Source organism: Haliotis rufescens, unplaced genomic scaffold (assembly GCF_023055435.1).
Source record: "Haliotis rufescens isolate VD_foot unplaced genomic scaffold, xgHalRufe1.0.p SCAF_15, whole genome shotgun sequence".
Lineage (NCBI taxonomy): Eukaryota > Metazoa > Mollusca > Gastropoda > Lepetellida > Haliotidae > Haliotis > Haliotis rufescens.
In genome coordinates, this window is record NW_025963835.1 from 18,175,115 (window position 1) to 18,192,320 (window position 17,206).

Genomic DNA, 17,206 nt, shown 5'->3' on the forward strand with positions numbered 1-17,206 from the left:
TTACTCTGACTGTTATAGTGGGGGTAAGTGATTACTGTGACTGTTATAGTGGGGATAAGTGATTACTGTGACTGTTATAGTGGGGATAAGTGATTACTGTGACTGTAATAGTGGGGGTAAGTGATTACTCTGACTGGAATATCGGGAATAAGCGATTACTCTGACTGGAATATCGGGGGATAAGTGATTACTCTGATTGGAATATCGGGGATAAGTGATTACTCTGACTGGAATATCGGGGATAGGTGATTACTCTGGAATATCGGGGATAAGTGATTACTCTGACTGGAATATCGGGGATAAGTGATTACTCTGACTGGAATATCGGGGATAAGTGATTACTCTGACTGGAATATCGGGAATAAGTGATTACTCTGACTGTAATATCAGGACGAAGGATTACTCTGACTGTAATACTGGGGACCAGTGAGTAATCTGACTGGAATATCGGGGATCGGGGATTGCTCTGACTAGAATATCGAGGGTAAGTGATTACTCTGACTGGAATACTTGGGACCAGTGATTATTCTGACGGGACTGTCGGGGACCAGTGATTTTTCTGACGGGACTGTCGGGGATCAGTGGTTACTCTAACTGGAATACTGGGGACCAGTGATTACTCTGACTGGAATACTGGGCACCTGTGATTATTCTGACAGGACAGTCGGGGACCAGTGATTACACTGACTGGAATACTGGGGACCTGTGATTATTCTGACTGGAATACTGGGGACCAGTGATTATTCTGACAGGACTGTCGGGGATCAGTGGTTACTCTGACTGGAATACTGGGGACCTGTGATTATTCTGACAGGACTGTCGGGGACCATTGATTACACTGACTGGAATACTGGGGACCAGTGATTACTCTGACTGGAATACTGGGGACCTGTGATTATTCTGACAGGACTGTCGGGGACCAGTGATTACTCTGACTGGAATACTGGGGACCAGTGATTACTCTGACTGGAATACTGGGGACCAGTGATTACTCTGACTGGAATACTGGGGACCAGTGATTATTCTGACAGGACTGTCGGGGATCAGTGGTTACTCCTGCTGGACTAGCGGTAACAGTAATTACCCAGACTGAAACATCTGGATCAGTCCCTTACAAACCCCCTATACTGGTTCCCCGTGTTCATAGAGTAAGAACACTGCTTCCACCACAACGGCACACACTATCGACAGTGTATTCACGAGGCGGACTCGAGGTCTGAATATCACGTCAAGCGAGGTAGGTCAAGGTATTGTAATGGGTTTGTCTGTGGCTTAACTCGGCAATATTCCGCTCTCAGCAATACTCCCTCTACATGGAGATTATATCGAGCAATAATCGAGTCTGCGTCAGGCAATCCAGTGATTGATATCATGAGCATCGATTACCATACAATTGGGATAGGATAACAGGCAATCAACCGTCACCGGGCCTGACCATCTGATTAATTTAGTCGCCTCTTACGACAACCATGGGTTGCTAGGGACCGATGCCTCCACGGGTTGCATTATTGTAACTGCCGAGTGAACCTGAGCCATTTTCTCCGCGTAATTGACTGCTTGGTGCATACATACACATCCTACATATAGAGCTAGTACCCAAAAAGTGGGATTGGGGGATTTGAATCAAATGTGCTAGGACTGTCTCGACCCTAGTTCCCTTTTAAGAAGAAAACCGCATCTCCGATCGCATGAAACTTTTCTAAAACACAAAAAGATAACAAGGTGTTCACGAACAGTATCGCGCGCAGTTCGCCAAAACGCAACCGTCTGGCCCGCATGACAGCCCAGTAGTATGATATAAAAGGACCGATCTCACCCGTTGCATGTATTCCCTGACAGAAAGTCAGCCGTTGTTCAGTGATGAAGTATATAGCAATCATTGGCGCTGGGTGTAGTGGTCTGGCTGCAGTCAAAGCTTGCCTTGACGAAAACCTTGCCCCTGTGTGTTTTGAAAGAGGGGACGATATCGGTGGCCTTTGGAACTTTTCAGAAACGGTCACCAATGATCGCGCAAGCATTTACAAAAATCTGGTGATCAACACTAGTAAGGAAATGATGTCTTTCAGTGATTTCCCTACTCCTCACGACTTTCCACCCTTCTTGCCACACGAATATGTTCTCAAATACTTCCGTTTGTACGCTGCAAGATTCCAACTCCTGGCGCATGTTCGCTTTAACGCTGCAGTTCTGAACATTAGCAAAGCTAGCGACTATGACGCCACAGGACGGTGGGGGGTAACGGTGAGTGTTGAGGGTGCCCCGCCCTTCACGCGGGTGTTTGATGGGGTGATGGTCTGCACTGGTCATCACTCTGTCCCCTACACGCCGACATTTAGGGGTGCGGACAAGTTCAAAGGACCCGTCATACACTCTCAAGGATACAAAGATTCAAGTAATTTCATTGGAAAACGAGTACTTGTTATAGGTATGTGTGAAAAAAAATTCTTCCACTTTTTTGTTGGCCCAAAGTATGAATTATCAAATTATGCTGCATTTTTTTATATCGATGGTAATATGGAAATGAAGTCTTTTGTTTCGGATATTTAATGAGCTTGTTCGAGTTTACAAATTATGTGTGTATGTTAATAATTACGATCTTCACAAATGGTTTTTTAGATAATTTTTTTTAATGAAGTTATGTGCTTTTAAGATGTGTATGTAAATATTTTTATAATAGAATTTATGGTATGTTTTAATCCAGTACCGTTTTTGGCTTGATACGAAGGGTTGGTGTCATACAATTGTCAATCGTTCATAATTTTACATATTTATAAGAGAAATTGTAAAATAATCATTTGACAAACTTATTATCAAGAAACTATAATCGATGTCGGTTCTCACTGAACCTTAAACTAGAGACCCATGTTGAAATTTTTACATAAAAAACCTGATCCAGTCACGTGATAAAATAAACACCCAGTCCTGCACTTAGCGGTAATGAAACCCACAGCAAGCGGGGCATAACTCACCATGCCCCGTGGCCCCAGCAACAAAGGCTGAATTAAGATTCTTTGTAGAAAAAACGCTCAAACTGGGGTAATTTCTCACAGCCTATAGTTACACAGACTGGCGCGGGATGACCACTGACCTTGACACATTTAACGCTACAGTGGTCACTGCCCATGCTAAGATTGTATCAATCTGCAATGATTGTTCCTACTGACCACTCAACGGGCACCTGTCACGTGCTTGACCTCCGAATGTTGATGAATATTAATGAAAGGTCGAGTCGAGTGTTATTGTCAAAAGGTTTTTTTGTGTTTAATGATTGATAATAGTGATTGATGTGGGTTAGACGACGTCTGGGAAATATTATTCTTCAGCCAAGGAGCATATCAACGCGAACCTGTAAATATAAATTATGACACGCATGAAATACAAATTAAAGAATCAACATATCTGTTATATAACAAAATATGTTCGGGGAATGAAAAATGTGAGACTCTGATCGTCCTTTAAAAAACCAAAACAATTAAAAACAACAACAAAAAACAACAAAAAGCTGTGAATTTTATTTATGATTCGAGTGCGGGTACGGGTATGCGGTAGTGCATGTAGCGCTACTGTGTCTAAATTTAGGTGTTTAACTTGGGCTCACTTTTCAAAGCGATTGTAGTGTTAGGCCATCATAAATCTATGTTTAGTATCGGCGTTACGACAGCGCTTCGGTGGCTTTGTAAACATAATCGCAGCGTTTGGAATTATGTGAAAGTGTACAAGCTTGTGATCTTGAATACTTGCGCGTCTGTGACTTTCTGTGTGTGTATGTACTTTCACAAAGCGTTTTAGCGCTATGACCATCAGAGGTTGGAATATGCGATACAAGGCCGTGTAACTTCGCCACCATTCACTAAAAGGCGTTTCGTACGTGTAGCCATAAATATTATACTTTAATTAGAAATATAATGCCCATTTTCGCCCATTTTGGTCTTGAGTCCCATTCTTTCTGAAATTGATACCGAGGCTATACCGTCATGTTTCTTCCTCTTGTTTCCATTCTGGAATATAACGAACATTAAGTGAATGTAATACATTATTGCTAAACTGCTGGGAAAAAGAAAGTACACACCCGTGTTTAATGGTGTTTAATTGAAACTAATAAGAACTGGTTATTCCATTGTGATGTATTGGGTTCGGGTATCCTAGTTGTGTTTTGGAAAAATAACATACAGTGTTTCGGCGACTGTTTTCAGCCTAGGAACGTTTTGATATCTGTTGCAAATGTTTTGGTGAAATCCTGTTTTCAGTTGTCATTGCAAAGTTATGAAATATATGTATATACAATATGACATCTTGGGATGCAGTTCTCAATGCATGGGTTTATTCGTATTTTCCTTACAGTTATAAGTACGTTCGTCTCTTCGAAAGTCATTACTCTATACAGAAGATAAGAGTGAGTGAGTGAGTGGGGTTGCAGGCAGTTTTAGCAATTATCGAGCTATATCAATGTAGACGCCAGGCACGATCCTACGTTGTCCCAATGTGGGGAATCAAACGAGCGAACGCTATAACCACTAGGCACCCCCCAATCTAAGTGAAATATCCTGAAAAAAACCAATGTTAACGTCAAGATAATGCTGACCAAATGTTGTATTGTTTTGTTTGCAGGCATTGGTAACTCAGCTGCGGACATCGCCGTGGACTTGTCCCGAGCAGCATCGAAGGTGAGCAGAAACTACTACTACTACTACTACTTCTACTACTACTACTACTACTACTACTTATCACCACTACTACTACCACCACCACCACCACTACTACTACTGCTAGTACCATCGTCAGTACTGATAACTACTATCTACTACTAATCACCACCACTACTATTACTACTACCACCACTACCACTACTACTACTGCCACTACTATTCCTACTACTACTACCATCGTCAGTTGTAATAACTACTATCTACTAACTGCTACTACTACTACTACTACTACTGCTACTACTACTCACCACTACTACTACTACTGCCACTACAACTAGTACCATCGTCTGTACTAATAACTACTATCTACTAACTACTACTGCTGTGTGTGTTTATTGTTTAACGCCGCACTCAACAATATTCTAGTTACATACCTGTATATAATCGAACCTGGGCCAGACAATCCAGTGACTGATATATGCGAAACGATCCACGCCGTCGGGGTACGTTGACACGTCATCTACCGAACGCTGCACTTCGTCTCCTCTAGAGCCAGGCCAGGGACTCTTCCAACACTGAACCCCATGGGATTCTTAAAGATAATATGATTATGCACGAGTCATAGACATTTCTTGACCCTGCACGTAAACTGCCGGGCAAAAGAAAGTATACACCCATGTTTGATGGAGGCCAAAAATGAGTGAGTGAGTTACACTTAAAACTTAAAATTTAACGTCGCATCGGCATTATTTCAGCCATATAGCGACGGGCTAAAAAATGAGGCAAACAAGAAATGGGTATTCGACGGTGATATATTTGATAGGGGTATCATAGTTGTGTTTTGGATCTAAGTTTTCAGTGTTTCGGCTTCTGTTTTCAGCCTAGTGACGTTTTAATAACGTTGGTAATGTTTTGGTCAAATCCAATTTTCAAGTGGATACTTTCTTTTGTCCGACAGTTTGTTGAATTGCAGTATCCCATTCCCGCAGGTGTTCCTGAGCACTCGAAGGGGTGCGTGGATCATCGGCAAGACGAGTATTAAGGGGATCCCTGCTGATCTCCTTGCCAACAGTCGGTTCGTGTTCTCACTGCCCCTCAACCTGCTACAGTGGGTCGTGGAGAAGCAGGCTAACTTCAAAGTGGACCATGACACGTTTGGTCTGTCGCCACAGCATGGGTAGGGGTTGAGATATACTATTGCTCTTTTAGTAAGCTTTAATTTAATGTTTTATGACATATTATCTAAAATGCGGGGCAAGTGACTGTGAATGTTGTGTTTCGGGGTAAGTATGCATCCTCGTTTGTCCAGGGTATTATATCTCTCTTCTATTATGATGGATACCAAGAACCCATTCGCCAAGATTGCTTCGTTTCGAAATAGGCAACCATCTCCATCGCATCTGTCTGTAGCGTAGCACAGAATTTCCCTCGCTCATGGGAGTAATTTGATTGGGTGACTGTTTTTACAAAAAACTGAAAGACCACCCAATTCTTTCATATTACTACTGTTAATCTGTCATCACGTGACAGTTAACAGTAGTAAGGTGAAAAATTCGGGTGTCCCTTAACCTTTTTTCAGTAGTATAATATTGTCAACAAGTTGTTGGTGACCTTTGTACTGGCGATGCTTGTTTTTTTGCGCGATACAAAGACAAAGAATTAGTGACGTCGTTGGGAAACATTAATATACACACTTATAATTCTTTTAATTCTTTTTTATATTATTCTAGGGCGCTTGAAGCACATCCGACCATCAACGACGAGCTTCCCTACCAGCTGGTGACTGGAAAAGTCAGCATCAAGCCGAACGTAACGACATTCACTCAAAATGGCGTCGAGTTCGCAGACGATACTTTTGAGGACATAGATGCCGTGATATATGCGACTGGTTATGACTACCGGCTCGATATTGTTGATGAAGATGTGCTGAGGATTGACAACAACAAGACGCACCTGTATCAGTACATGTTTCCGACCAACCTGACCCACCCTACATTTAGTGTGATTGGACTCGTCCAACCAATCGGCGCCATTATGCCAATATCCGAGATGCAGTGCCGATGGTTCACTAAGCTGGTCAAAGGTAGGTCACACTTCCGCTAGCGAATGGTTGTTTAAGGATGCAGTCAGTCGCATTGATTGTGAGTTCGGATCCGGTTCCTTCCGATCGTTTCTAGGTATGCACCATACCCGTGCTCGTGGGTTTCAACAAAGTGGTAAACATCTAAGACCTGTATCCATTCTGGCTTTCCTCACACATTAAACTGAGACGCTGTGATATAACTGGAATACTGTTCAAAGCGGAGCTAAACCCAACACACGCTCTCACTCTGGACACAGTGACACAGTTAGCCCGTCACACATTCTAACCTCCTTATTTCAGTCCTCACTTCCGACAAGCACCGGGGAGATCCGGGTTAGAATACTTAGTAGCATCCCATGCTTGGCGTAAAATGCGACTAACGGGACCGTGTGGTCAGGCTCCCTGACTTTGTTGATGCGTGTCATCGTATCCAACATTGCGTGGTTGGTGCTCATGTTATCAATCACTGGATTGTCTGGTCAAGACTCGATTTTTTACAGACCGCCGACAAATAGCTGGAACAATGCTGAGTGCGGCGTTAAACAACAAACAAACAACTCCCGACAAGCACGGCACACTGCCCCTGGGGAAGTAGTCTACTCCCGTAACGCCAGTGGTTTGCTGTTGCATTGAAAGGATGGTTGTGCTTTTGCAGTGGCATAATGACATATTATTTCTTGCAGGGGAGGTGAGTTTGCCGAGTAAGGAGGTCATGCTGAAGTCGGTGTCCCAGAGATTTGCCTTGATGAACCACACCTACATCAAGTCTCGCAGACACACCGTACAGGTAGGTCAAGTCTCGCAGCCACACCGTACAGCTAGGTCAAGTCACGCAGACACACCGCACAGTTAGGTCAAGTCTCGCAGCCACACTGTACAGGTACGCCTTAGGCCTAAAATCTACATCAAGTCTCGTACAGGTAGGTCAAGTCTCGCAGACACACCGTACAGGTAGGTCAAGTCTCGATGACACACCATACAGGTACGCCTTAGGACTAATATCAACATCAAGTTTCGCAGACACACCGTACATGTACGTCAAGTCTCGCAGACACACCGTACAGGTACGCCTTAGGCCTAACATGTACATCAAGTCTCGCAGACACACCGTACAGGTAGGTCAAATCACGCAGACACACCGACAGGTACGCCTTAGGCCTAATATCAACATCAAGTCTCGCAGCCACACTGTGCAGGTACGTCAAGTCTCGTACACCCTGTAGTTTGTATGCAACTCGCGTTGAACGATGGTTTTATGTACCTCATAATAACTAACATGAAACTTTCATTATATCTTGTTGAATTTCAGACTTACTGGATAGAGTATATGGACAATATCGCTTCTAAAATTGGCGTCAAACCGAATTTTAAAAGACTCCTGTTTGAAGACCCCGTCTTGGCTTTTAAATGCTTTTTCGGCCCGTGTGTCCCCGCACAGTACAGACTAACCGGCCCTGGGAAGTGGGAAGGTGCAAGACCAATTATCATGGACGCCGTTGCCCGAGCAACCAGAGGCGCCACCTGCAGGAAGGTGTGCGCAAAGAAGCGCCCGTCCCGGAAGGAAAGGAACGGCACCTTGATGCTGCTGCTCTATGTGTTTGTGTTCTTCACGCTTGTCACCATGTGGTGCTTCGACTCGTTCATGGACCTCTCCGTAGTTGACATTGTGTCTCTTCTTCAGAAGGAGCGTGTTGAACACGCTCTTGCGAGATAACAATAGACTCGGTTCTGTCTCAGATATCATTTTTAACTAAATATGCAAATGCGTCCGCGGATTCTGCCGGTGGCGCCAGTTGATGGTTATCAGAGTTATCTTCCCCTTTTCGTAACAAATTTGTTTATAGTTAGCCGTCAAACCGGCGACGTATGCTTTAGCGCAGTATGATTTACGAAGTTAGATATCAGCATCCTTGCATTGTGGATATAAAGAGAGTTACATCTTGGTGGATGCGACTTTTGATTTTACATTGCTTGACGTACAAGAAAAACAAAGCTAATTTATTTAAGAAATAAACGACGAGTGGGAGTTGTTGATCGTACAATAAACACTACAGGGAGAATAAACCATGAGGGGCGCAGTCGTTTATTTCTTGGATGAGATATCAGCATTATGTACAGCCTCTTTAAGGATGATGATAAAATGTACAACCTTTGAAACGATTTACACGTATTTAAAAAATGATGACTCCCTCAAAAGAATCCCACCCCAGCAATGTCGGACAAGTCCATTTTTTGCACAGGTGGATATTTCCCATATATTCTCAAAATCCTCAAGTCGATTACCTGTACCTTTTCTCCCAATACCGATTGTCATATATCTCCCGCCTTTGGATGCGATCGATCGGTCATTGCGTTTATCTGCGTTGCCCTCCTACATCTATGGGAAACAACTCACTAGATGCTCCCCTCTCAAAAATAACGTCATCAAGTTGCGAGCGCATGCTCGAATCTCCAGGAAAGACATCATGACAGAACAATGTTTTATCGTGAAATAAACCACGCTTCGTTCTTCATTGTTCTTTGCGATTTATCGCGTAACTAAATTATTTGGGGGCATATTTGATTATTACGTTTAGTTTATCAAGTCTCTCATAAGAGAGCAGGATCAGAGTGAGTGAGTTTGGATTAACGCCGCTTTTAGCATTAGTCCCGCAATGGAGACCAGAAATAGGCTTCACAAACGGTACCCATGTGGGGGATCGAACCCGGATCACGACGTACGAGCGAACGCTTTAACGACTAGGCTACCTCGTCGCCCTCAGGACCAGGAGCCAATTTAAAGGTCCCGGGCTATGTCTAAACTTGTTTAATATGTCTACTGAATAGGCGTTTTTCGGCCTGTGGCTGATATGCTCTGAGTATTAGTAGTGCTGCAACTCTTTTACGACTGGGGGCGGTCGGGTAGCCTAGTGGTTAAAGCGTTCGCTCGTCACGCCGAAGACCCGGGTTCGATTCCCGACATGGGTACAATGTGTGAAGCCCATTTCTGGTGTCCCCCGCCGTGATATTGCTGGAATATTGCTAAAAGCGGCGTAAAACCATACTCACTCACTCACTCACTTTTACGACTGTGTTAAAGTCTGCGAGTGACGATAGTCTTTGTGCAAATGTGCTCCGTTGAATGCAAATCCATGAGCGTTTTGTATGATCCTAACTGAATTGAGTGCTGTTTCCGCTTGTATATATGTAACCTGTTAAGTCGCCTTTTTCATTTCATTGTACATTTTCATATGTGCCATATATGTATGTTACCGATATTTAACACAAATAAAACACCTCTCAATACAGTGCTTGTATATCGTTTTTGTTTCCCACGCAATATACTGTACAGTCTCCTTGGAGACGGGTTCAACGACTTACCCCCTTAGAGTTTCAATGGCTTCTGTTTTGTTTGTTTGTTTGTTGTTTAACGCCGACCTCAGCAATATTCCAGCTATATGACAGCGGTCTGTAAATAATCGAGTCTGAACCAGACAGTCCAGTGATTGACATCATGAGCATCGATCTACGCAATTGGGATACCATGACATGCATCAACCAAGTCAGCGAGCCTGACCATCCGATCCCGTTAGTCGCCTCTTATGACAAGCATAGTCACCTTTTACAGCAAGCATGGGTCCAATGGCTTCTGTCCTGCCCAACACTCAAGGACATGAAGAACAAGTGGTGTCATTTAGCTTGTGACTTTGATCGAAATATGCCTCTGTACACCGAGCAGTGAATGGGTACCAGGTAGGATGAGATGGTCATGTGACTGTAAACTTCACAGGCAGCTTGGGTTGTGTACTCCCCGGGGAGATCAGAATGAAATTCGAGTGTACACATTGATTTCGGCCTGACGACATCCATTTAATATTGCGTTTCATTCATATTTATTAAAGAAAGTTCAATTTAGTTGATTTTTCTCGCCTTCCGAAAGCCACGCGATTCAGTTGTCATCAAACGTCATAGCATTTCAGAGAGAGACCTTGTGTGAATGATTGAGTTGGGTGTTGCGCTGCTTTAATAGTACCATTTCAGTGATATCCTCAGGACAGCCGGGGCTTACAATAAATAGTTTTGGAATTCAGGTATCGTATCGGAAGTGCCCAAATGAATCCCTACTAGAAATATTCAGGTCGAATTACTAGTTTCTAGTATACATTCAAAGAGGTAATACCCTAAAGATCTCAAAAATGTATTTGGAACTTGGGGATACGTTTTACAAACTTAGAAACATGATCTGTGTGAACCGGGATTTGAACCCACAATCATAGATTCCTGACGTGCTCAAGGGACGCAACTCTGCTCAGCGAATTGCGACGCATTGGGCGTCTGGGCCACCCTTGCCGCCAGACAAGATAAGAGTTGGCGTGTGAACGAAAACCGGACAATCATAACAAATAGAATGCAATGTGCGTTAAATGCATGTGTTATGTCCAGAAAAAAAATGAAACAAACAGAATTTTTTTTAAAAATATTTCTTTTGAACCAATCATTTAACACGTATGCTTCAACTCATAGAGTTTATTAACACGATAACGTCTGCTCCAGGTTTGTGTCTGCCGACATAAATGCACAATGATATTTCTCGTCTTCTTATCTTTAGTTATTAATAAATACAAGATTATCATGATTTTAAGAAATATCACGATCGACAGGAGTATTAAAGGAAATAATTATGAATGATACTCTCAAAATGAGCAACAATTTGTACGGTGGCCCATAAGGGACATGGAGTCTGTTTTTCAATATTTTGATATTTCATTTACTGTTATCGTAACCTTTTGCAAATTAACACGAGTTGTCATACAAATATGTTATAAATCACGTATAAAGAAGATATTGTATCGCAGAAAAGTGAAGCGAAAATGTCAAAAACTAAAATGAAAATGTCCAAAACAAAAACGAAAATGTCAAAAACGAAAATGAAAATACAGAAAATTAATTCCACCGCGGTGGAAATAGTTTTCTGTGTTTTCATTTTAGTTTTTCACATTTTCGCTTCACATTTCAGCGATTCAATAGGTACTTGAAAGTACATTTTCCATGTTTTCGGTTGTTTTATACATGATTTATCACATATTTGTATGACAAATTGTGTTAATTTGCAAAAGGTGACGATAAAAGTAAGTGAAATATCAAAATATTGAAAAACAGACTCCATGTCCCTTTTATGGGCCACCGTAAATTTGGTTTGAATTATGTTGGAAATTATTTTGTGGAAACTCATTATGAGTTTCAGTCCGCGAGCACCTGCAAGGCCCCTTTTGCTCGACAAGGTCAGTGGGTCAGTGTCGGACAGGAACAGCCCGTTATCTCACAATACGATCAAGGAGCGCGAGCCAACAGCTGCTACTACGGAAGCCCATAGGGGACATATTGTTCAACATTCGCGTACCATGATTTAATTCTCGTCGTAATATCATTACGGAAATGTATCGTTGTTAGCGTATCGTATACACTTATAATTATGTCCTATAAATAACATTGATTGATGGCCGTTTTCTATATTAGACTATCGGATGTACTGACGGATATCTGTAGATCAGCATGTTGTCTTTACATTCTCCTGATGAGAGAAATCATAAGCTTATATATTGATTGATTGACAGGATTCGAGTGTCCAGGTCATATATGTTTATTTGTAGAAAGCCCAAAGGCCTTTATGTAGTATTTTTACATTAATGCATAAACGATTGTATAAGACTCTTCACTTGAGACGTGCACTCATGTGCTAAGGACCGCCTACGTGGTCAAGTGGTAGAGCGTCCGCCTGGAGAGCGGAAGGCCCGTGTGATACCAAAAGCCAGTAAAATGGTACTTGTTGTTACCCTGTCTGGCGTTCGACTTAAAGGGGCTAAAACGAGGACTGGTCGGCTCGTAGTCAGTATACTGTGTCTGAGTGGGGTATTTATGTTAAACTGCGGTATGTTATCTCATTGAGCTAGCACTATAAATCGGCATCTGTCTTGACTAGTTCAAGCAGCCACACACATGCACGTCGCTATATAAGTGCAATAATCTTGGACGCGACGTTTAACCCCATTTCACCTCACCTCACCTCACCTCACCTCATGTGTTAAGTTGTTTCAGTGGCCACCAGCGTGCGTCAGGTTACGATACTGGCCCGTGAAGACCCGGGGTAGAATAGGTCTTCAGCAAACCATACTTGCCGTAAAAGGCTTGTACTATGCTTGTCGTAAGAGACGGCTAACGGGATCTTGTGGCCAGTCTCCCTGACTTGGTTGATGCATGTCATCGCATCCCAACTGCTTGGATCGTTGCTCATAATGTCAATCACTGGATTGTCTGGTCCAGACTTGATTATTTACAGACCGCCGTCATATAGCTGGAATATTGCTGAGTGCGGCGTTAAACAACAAACAAACAAAACAAAGGTTTACGATACCTAGTTTATAAACCGTTTTTCTCGTAATTAAAACATAATTGTTAGAATTCGAACGTGTTTGGAATTTAGTAGTGCTTTATAAGCGATAATAAACGTTCACTCCTAATTTCACAAACAAATTAAATGCGATGTTCGTCTTCAAAGTGGACAGTCGTTCAAATAAGTTAAAGTGAGTCGTGATGGAGAAGAATATCCTGTTTAAAAAATAATATTTTTTGTTTTCTTTAAAGGACAAGGCATGATAAGGACCATTTTTGTCCCACGGGATTTGCATAATTTTAGAAATCGTTATGAGTGAGTGAGTGAGTGAGTGAGTATGGTTTTACGCCGCTTTTAGCTATATTCCAGCAACATTACGGTGGGGAACACCAGAAATGGGCTTCACACAATGTACCGATGTGGGATATCGAACCTGGACCTTCGAACGAGCGAGCCACTAGCCAATGGGCTACCCCACCGCCCCGAAACTGAATTGATCTCATCTGACATATTAATCTTAATAAAAACAAAGTTGTTTGTATTAATCGGCGCAATAGGCTATAGTCGAACCATCTTAGTTTAGTGTCTCTAGTATCTTTAAATGCTGTAAGAATCATTTTGGCCCAGACAGATTAATATTATTTGTAAAGATACTATTTATCTAGCTAAGTTGTGATTTCACAAGTAAGTTTGAAGTTTTGAAGAGACTGAAATAGTGTGCTTTAATGCCTTTTTGAAAGGAAGTAAGTTGCCTAACAGCCAAACGTTCAAGCAATTTATCTCATTTTGTAACTTGCTTATGTTTTCGTTTATAAGTGTAAAATTTAATTTGAAAAAAACCCCAACAACCTTGAAACAGTTTAAGCAAGAGCTAAAATAAAGATATATCTTTGAAAAACAAATCTATTTTCAAAGACACGAACAAAACAGATTACAGTCAAACACCTTTGTGTCGAACTTTGATGAGTCGAACTTACAGTTATCTCGAAGTAAAAGCATGGTCCATGTGTGTTCCTTCTTTATTCATCATTTCGGTTGTGTCGAACCTGGATAACTCAAAATATTTTCTTAGGTCCCTCCATCTTCGACACAACGGTGTTTGACTGTATAAACAAACGGGGCATCATATATATTGTTTGAAGACAACAGTGTCCTTGAATACCTTGAACTGTATGTGGTACTTTTTACTTCAGTTTGGCTATATATTCTACATATGGAACCTTGTTAAGTTGTAAAGAATGAAAGTACGGGATGTATGAAAAGTGGAAAAAAATCAGAATTTGTATTCATATGGTTTTTATTTTTATACTCGAAAGAGGATTGCATCTCCTGGGTGCAGTTGTTCCCTTTCTTGTATCGTCACGATATGGCTTAAATAGTGCCGCGATGTGGCGCAAAGCTCAAACTCACTCACTCACCCTTGCTTGTATCGGGGATTCCGGAATAAAAAATGATAATTAAAAAAACTATAAATTTCTACATTTATTAAACAAACTAGCTCTTTTACAATCGAAGAAAATTAAAACTACATGGGAGAAGTACGTGGGGAGAAAAAAGCCATTATATGAATTTGAAACCGAAATAGACAGCGCGTGAGAACAATGGCCACCTGTCAGTGGGTCAAGGATTCTGGGTCACAATGACCTCAATCGAAGTCGGTACAAGACCATTACATAATTCACTGAGAGTAAAGTCTGGGGAGGAAGCGTCCCCCCGTCAGAGGTACTCTCTTCAGTCACAATGCGGGTGTGCTTAGATATCTACTGTCGAATCTCGTTAATCTAGACGATATCGTATTTCTAAATCACTAAGCTACTAAGTATCTCATTAATTCCGGGTTGAAATACGTCCTCAGATATCTATGCTGGTTGTGAGAAGCGACCACATGGATCGGGTGGTCAGGCTCGGTTGATAGTGTGTCATCATACCCCGCCGGATCGTTGCTCACAACATCGATCACTGGAATTTCAGGTCAAAACCTGATTATTTACATGCGGTCGTCTTATAGCTGGAATATTGCTGAGTGCAGCGTTGAGCAATAAACAAACAAACAGACCAAATGTGTTAATGAGTAATTAACTTGGTACATCAGTAGACTTGCCTAACAGGATTAGTCGTTAGAGCGGGGTTTCCGTACTAACATTGTCCATATTTACAGGATTTTGATGTATATCTCAGGATTATATGTGTATTGTATTACGTCTCAGGCAACGGTATTCCAGTTAAAAAAGTACAGAAAAGTAAATATTCTTCATATTAGGCTTCTGCGGCATCCATGAAATCTGATCTTTTTCAGGTAAATCATGTGATTGTGGTTCAGAAAGTGAAAATATTTGTCATTATTTTCTTGAATGCTCCAGGTATTACCAAATTCCGTTCTCAAATAGTTTTTAGATTATCAAAAAAGTGATTGAATGTTGTTTGTTAATATAAACTTTCAGGTAAGTTTATAGTTCTATATGGATCAGTCCACCAATATATATTATAGCAAGGAAACGATTCCATTGGTTTGATGAAACGATCGATTTTATTCATTATATATTTTCACCATATTTTATCCTACAAGCGGCGTAAAACCATACTCACTCACTATCTCTGGAGAGGGTCCAGTAAGCAAGATGTCGTTTTTGTCCAATAATGCCTGTAAATACGCGAATGGCCCTGACAATCCAATGATGAACTTTATGAACAATGTTCTATGCTGTCGGTGTACGATGAGTTAGTGAGTGAGTGAGCGAGGTTTTACGCCGCTTTTAGTAATATTCCAGCAATATCACGGCGAGGGACACCACAAAAGAATCAAGAAATCTGTCAACCTCGGGCATACGGGACAATGTCTATTTCGTCCACTGCACAGGGCCGCCTTCGTGGTCTAGTGGTAGAGTGTCTGCCCGGAAAGAGGAAGGTCCGAGGTTCGATTCCCGGGCGCATCATGCTAAAAGACGGTAAAAGATGGTACTTGTTGTTACCCTGTCTGGTGCTCGGCATTAAGGGGCTAAAACAAGGACAAATCCGATTTTATAGTGCTAGCCCACTGAGATATCATGCCGCAGCTTAACATGATTACCCTACTCAGACACAGTATACTGACTCCCAGACGTCCAGTCCTTGTTTCAGCCCCTCAATGCCGACTATTACAAACAGACACACACGCTGAGTCCAAGAACATCCACTATGTCCTGCATACGGTCAGGTTATGGCGAGGAACTTTCAACATTATTTCACGAGGGGTAGATAACCCGTAATTGCTAGTTGCGAGTAGCTTATTCTTTATATTACTACAGTCTTTTTGTCTGAGTAAATGTAGAAAAAATAAGTTTCCTGATCACATAATTGGAGACAGCAGCTCAGTTACTCTGTTGTTCATAACGTCACAAAACATCACGAGCAACGTCATGAAAAATGGATTACGTCATCGACAATGCGGTCACGTGATATCACGTTGGGGGCCATTCGTAAACAGTAAACATAATGGAACAATTGGAAGGAATTAGCCAATCAGCATGAAGCAAATATTATACTGACAGTACTTTCACCTTTGTCCGTGACGATATAGGTATATAATATCATGTCAAATACCGATAACATTTAATATTTTCAGACAAATAAAGTATTTCATCTATAAATACATAGATCTTATAAAGAAAATGGTTTCCGCAACATTCCATTTTGCAAACTTACCCATGGTCAATAATATCACTGACAAGCACATTAGGCAAACAGATATATATAGTGACAGGCATTTTTATTACACAGAGATTCCATCACGAAACGGTGACAATATTCTATAACCTACATACATACGTACATTATAATAGCACAATAAACAACGTGGCCACAAAAGGAATGTTCATTTTGTTACATGATATTCAAAGGGGGCGAGATGGGATTACCCCGCTTTGAACAGTATTTCAGTTAGATCACGGCGTGTCAGCTTGAGGTAGAAGGAAAGCCCGAAGTGATGCAGGTATTAGACTGTTTATTATTATAAAGATAGTAACATATGAATGGTTGATTGGTTGGTTTGTTGTTTAACGCCGCACTCAGCAATATTCCAGCTATAGGACGGCGGTCTGTAAATAATCGAGTCTGGACCAGACAATCCAG

The 17,206-nt window shown here is 41.7% G+C and overlaps 1 protein-coding gene across 1 annotated transcript; it reads left to right on the forward strand.

Annotated features, from left to right (window-relative positions):
• The first annotated feature begins 1,846 nt into the window (after nucleotides 1-1,846).
• LOC124138746 (flavin-containing monooxygenase 5-like) lies at nucleotides 1,847-9,078 on the forward strand. The gene is made up of 6 exons (XM_046505593.2): nucleotides 1,847-2,425; nucleotides 4,609-4,664; nucleotides 5,636-5,823; nucleotides 6,377-6,729; nucleotides 7,413-7,516; nucleotides 8,039-9,078. The coding sequence occupies exons 1-6, from the start codon at nucleotides 1,861-1,863 to the stop codon at nucleotides 8,441-8,443; spliced, it is 1,671 nt and encodes a 556-aa protein (XP_046361549.2). The 5' UTR covers nucleotides 1,847-1,860; the 3' UTR covers nucleotides 8,444-9,078.
• Nucleotides 9,079-17,206: the final 8,128 nt, after the last annotated feature.

What these genes read in the sequence shown, in the direction of transcription:
- LOC124138746 (XM_046505593.2), top strand. Translation starts at nt 1,861, where the DNA reads ATGAAGTATATAGCAATCATTGGCGCTGGGTGTAGTGGTCTGGCTGCA. An exon ending in TGTCCCGAGCAGCATCGAAG is followed by an intron (nt 4,665 to 5,635) that starts GTGAGCAGAAAC and finishes CCATTCCCGCAG; the next exon opens with GTGTTCCTGAGCACTCGAAG. An exon ending in GTTCACTAAGCTGGTCAAAG is followed by an intron (nt 6,730 to 7,412) that starts GTAGGTCACACT and finishes TATTTCTTGCAG; the next exon opens with GGGAGGTGAGTTTGCCGAGT.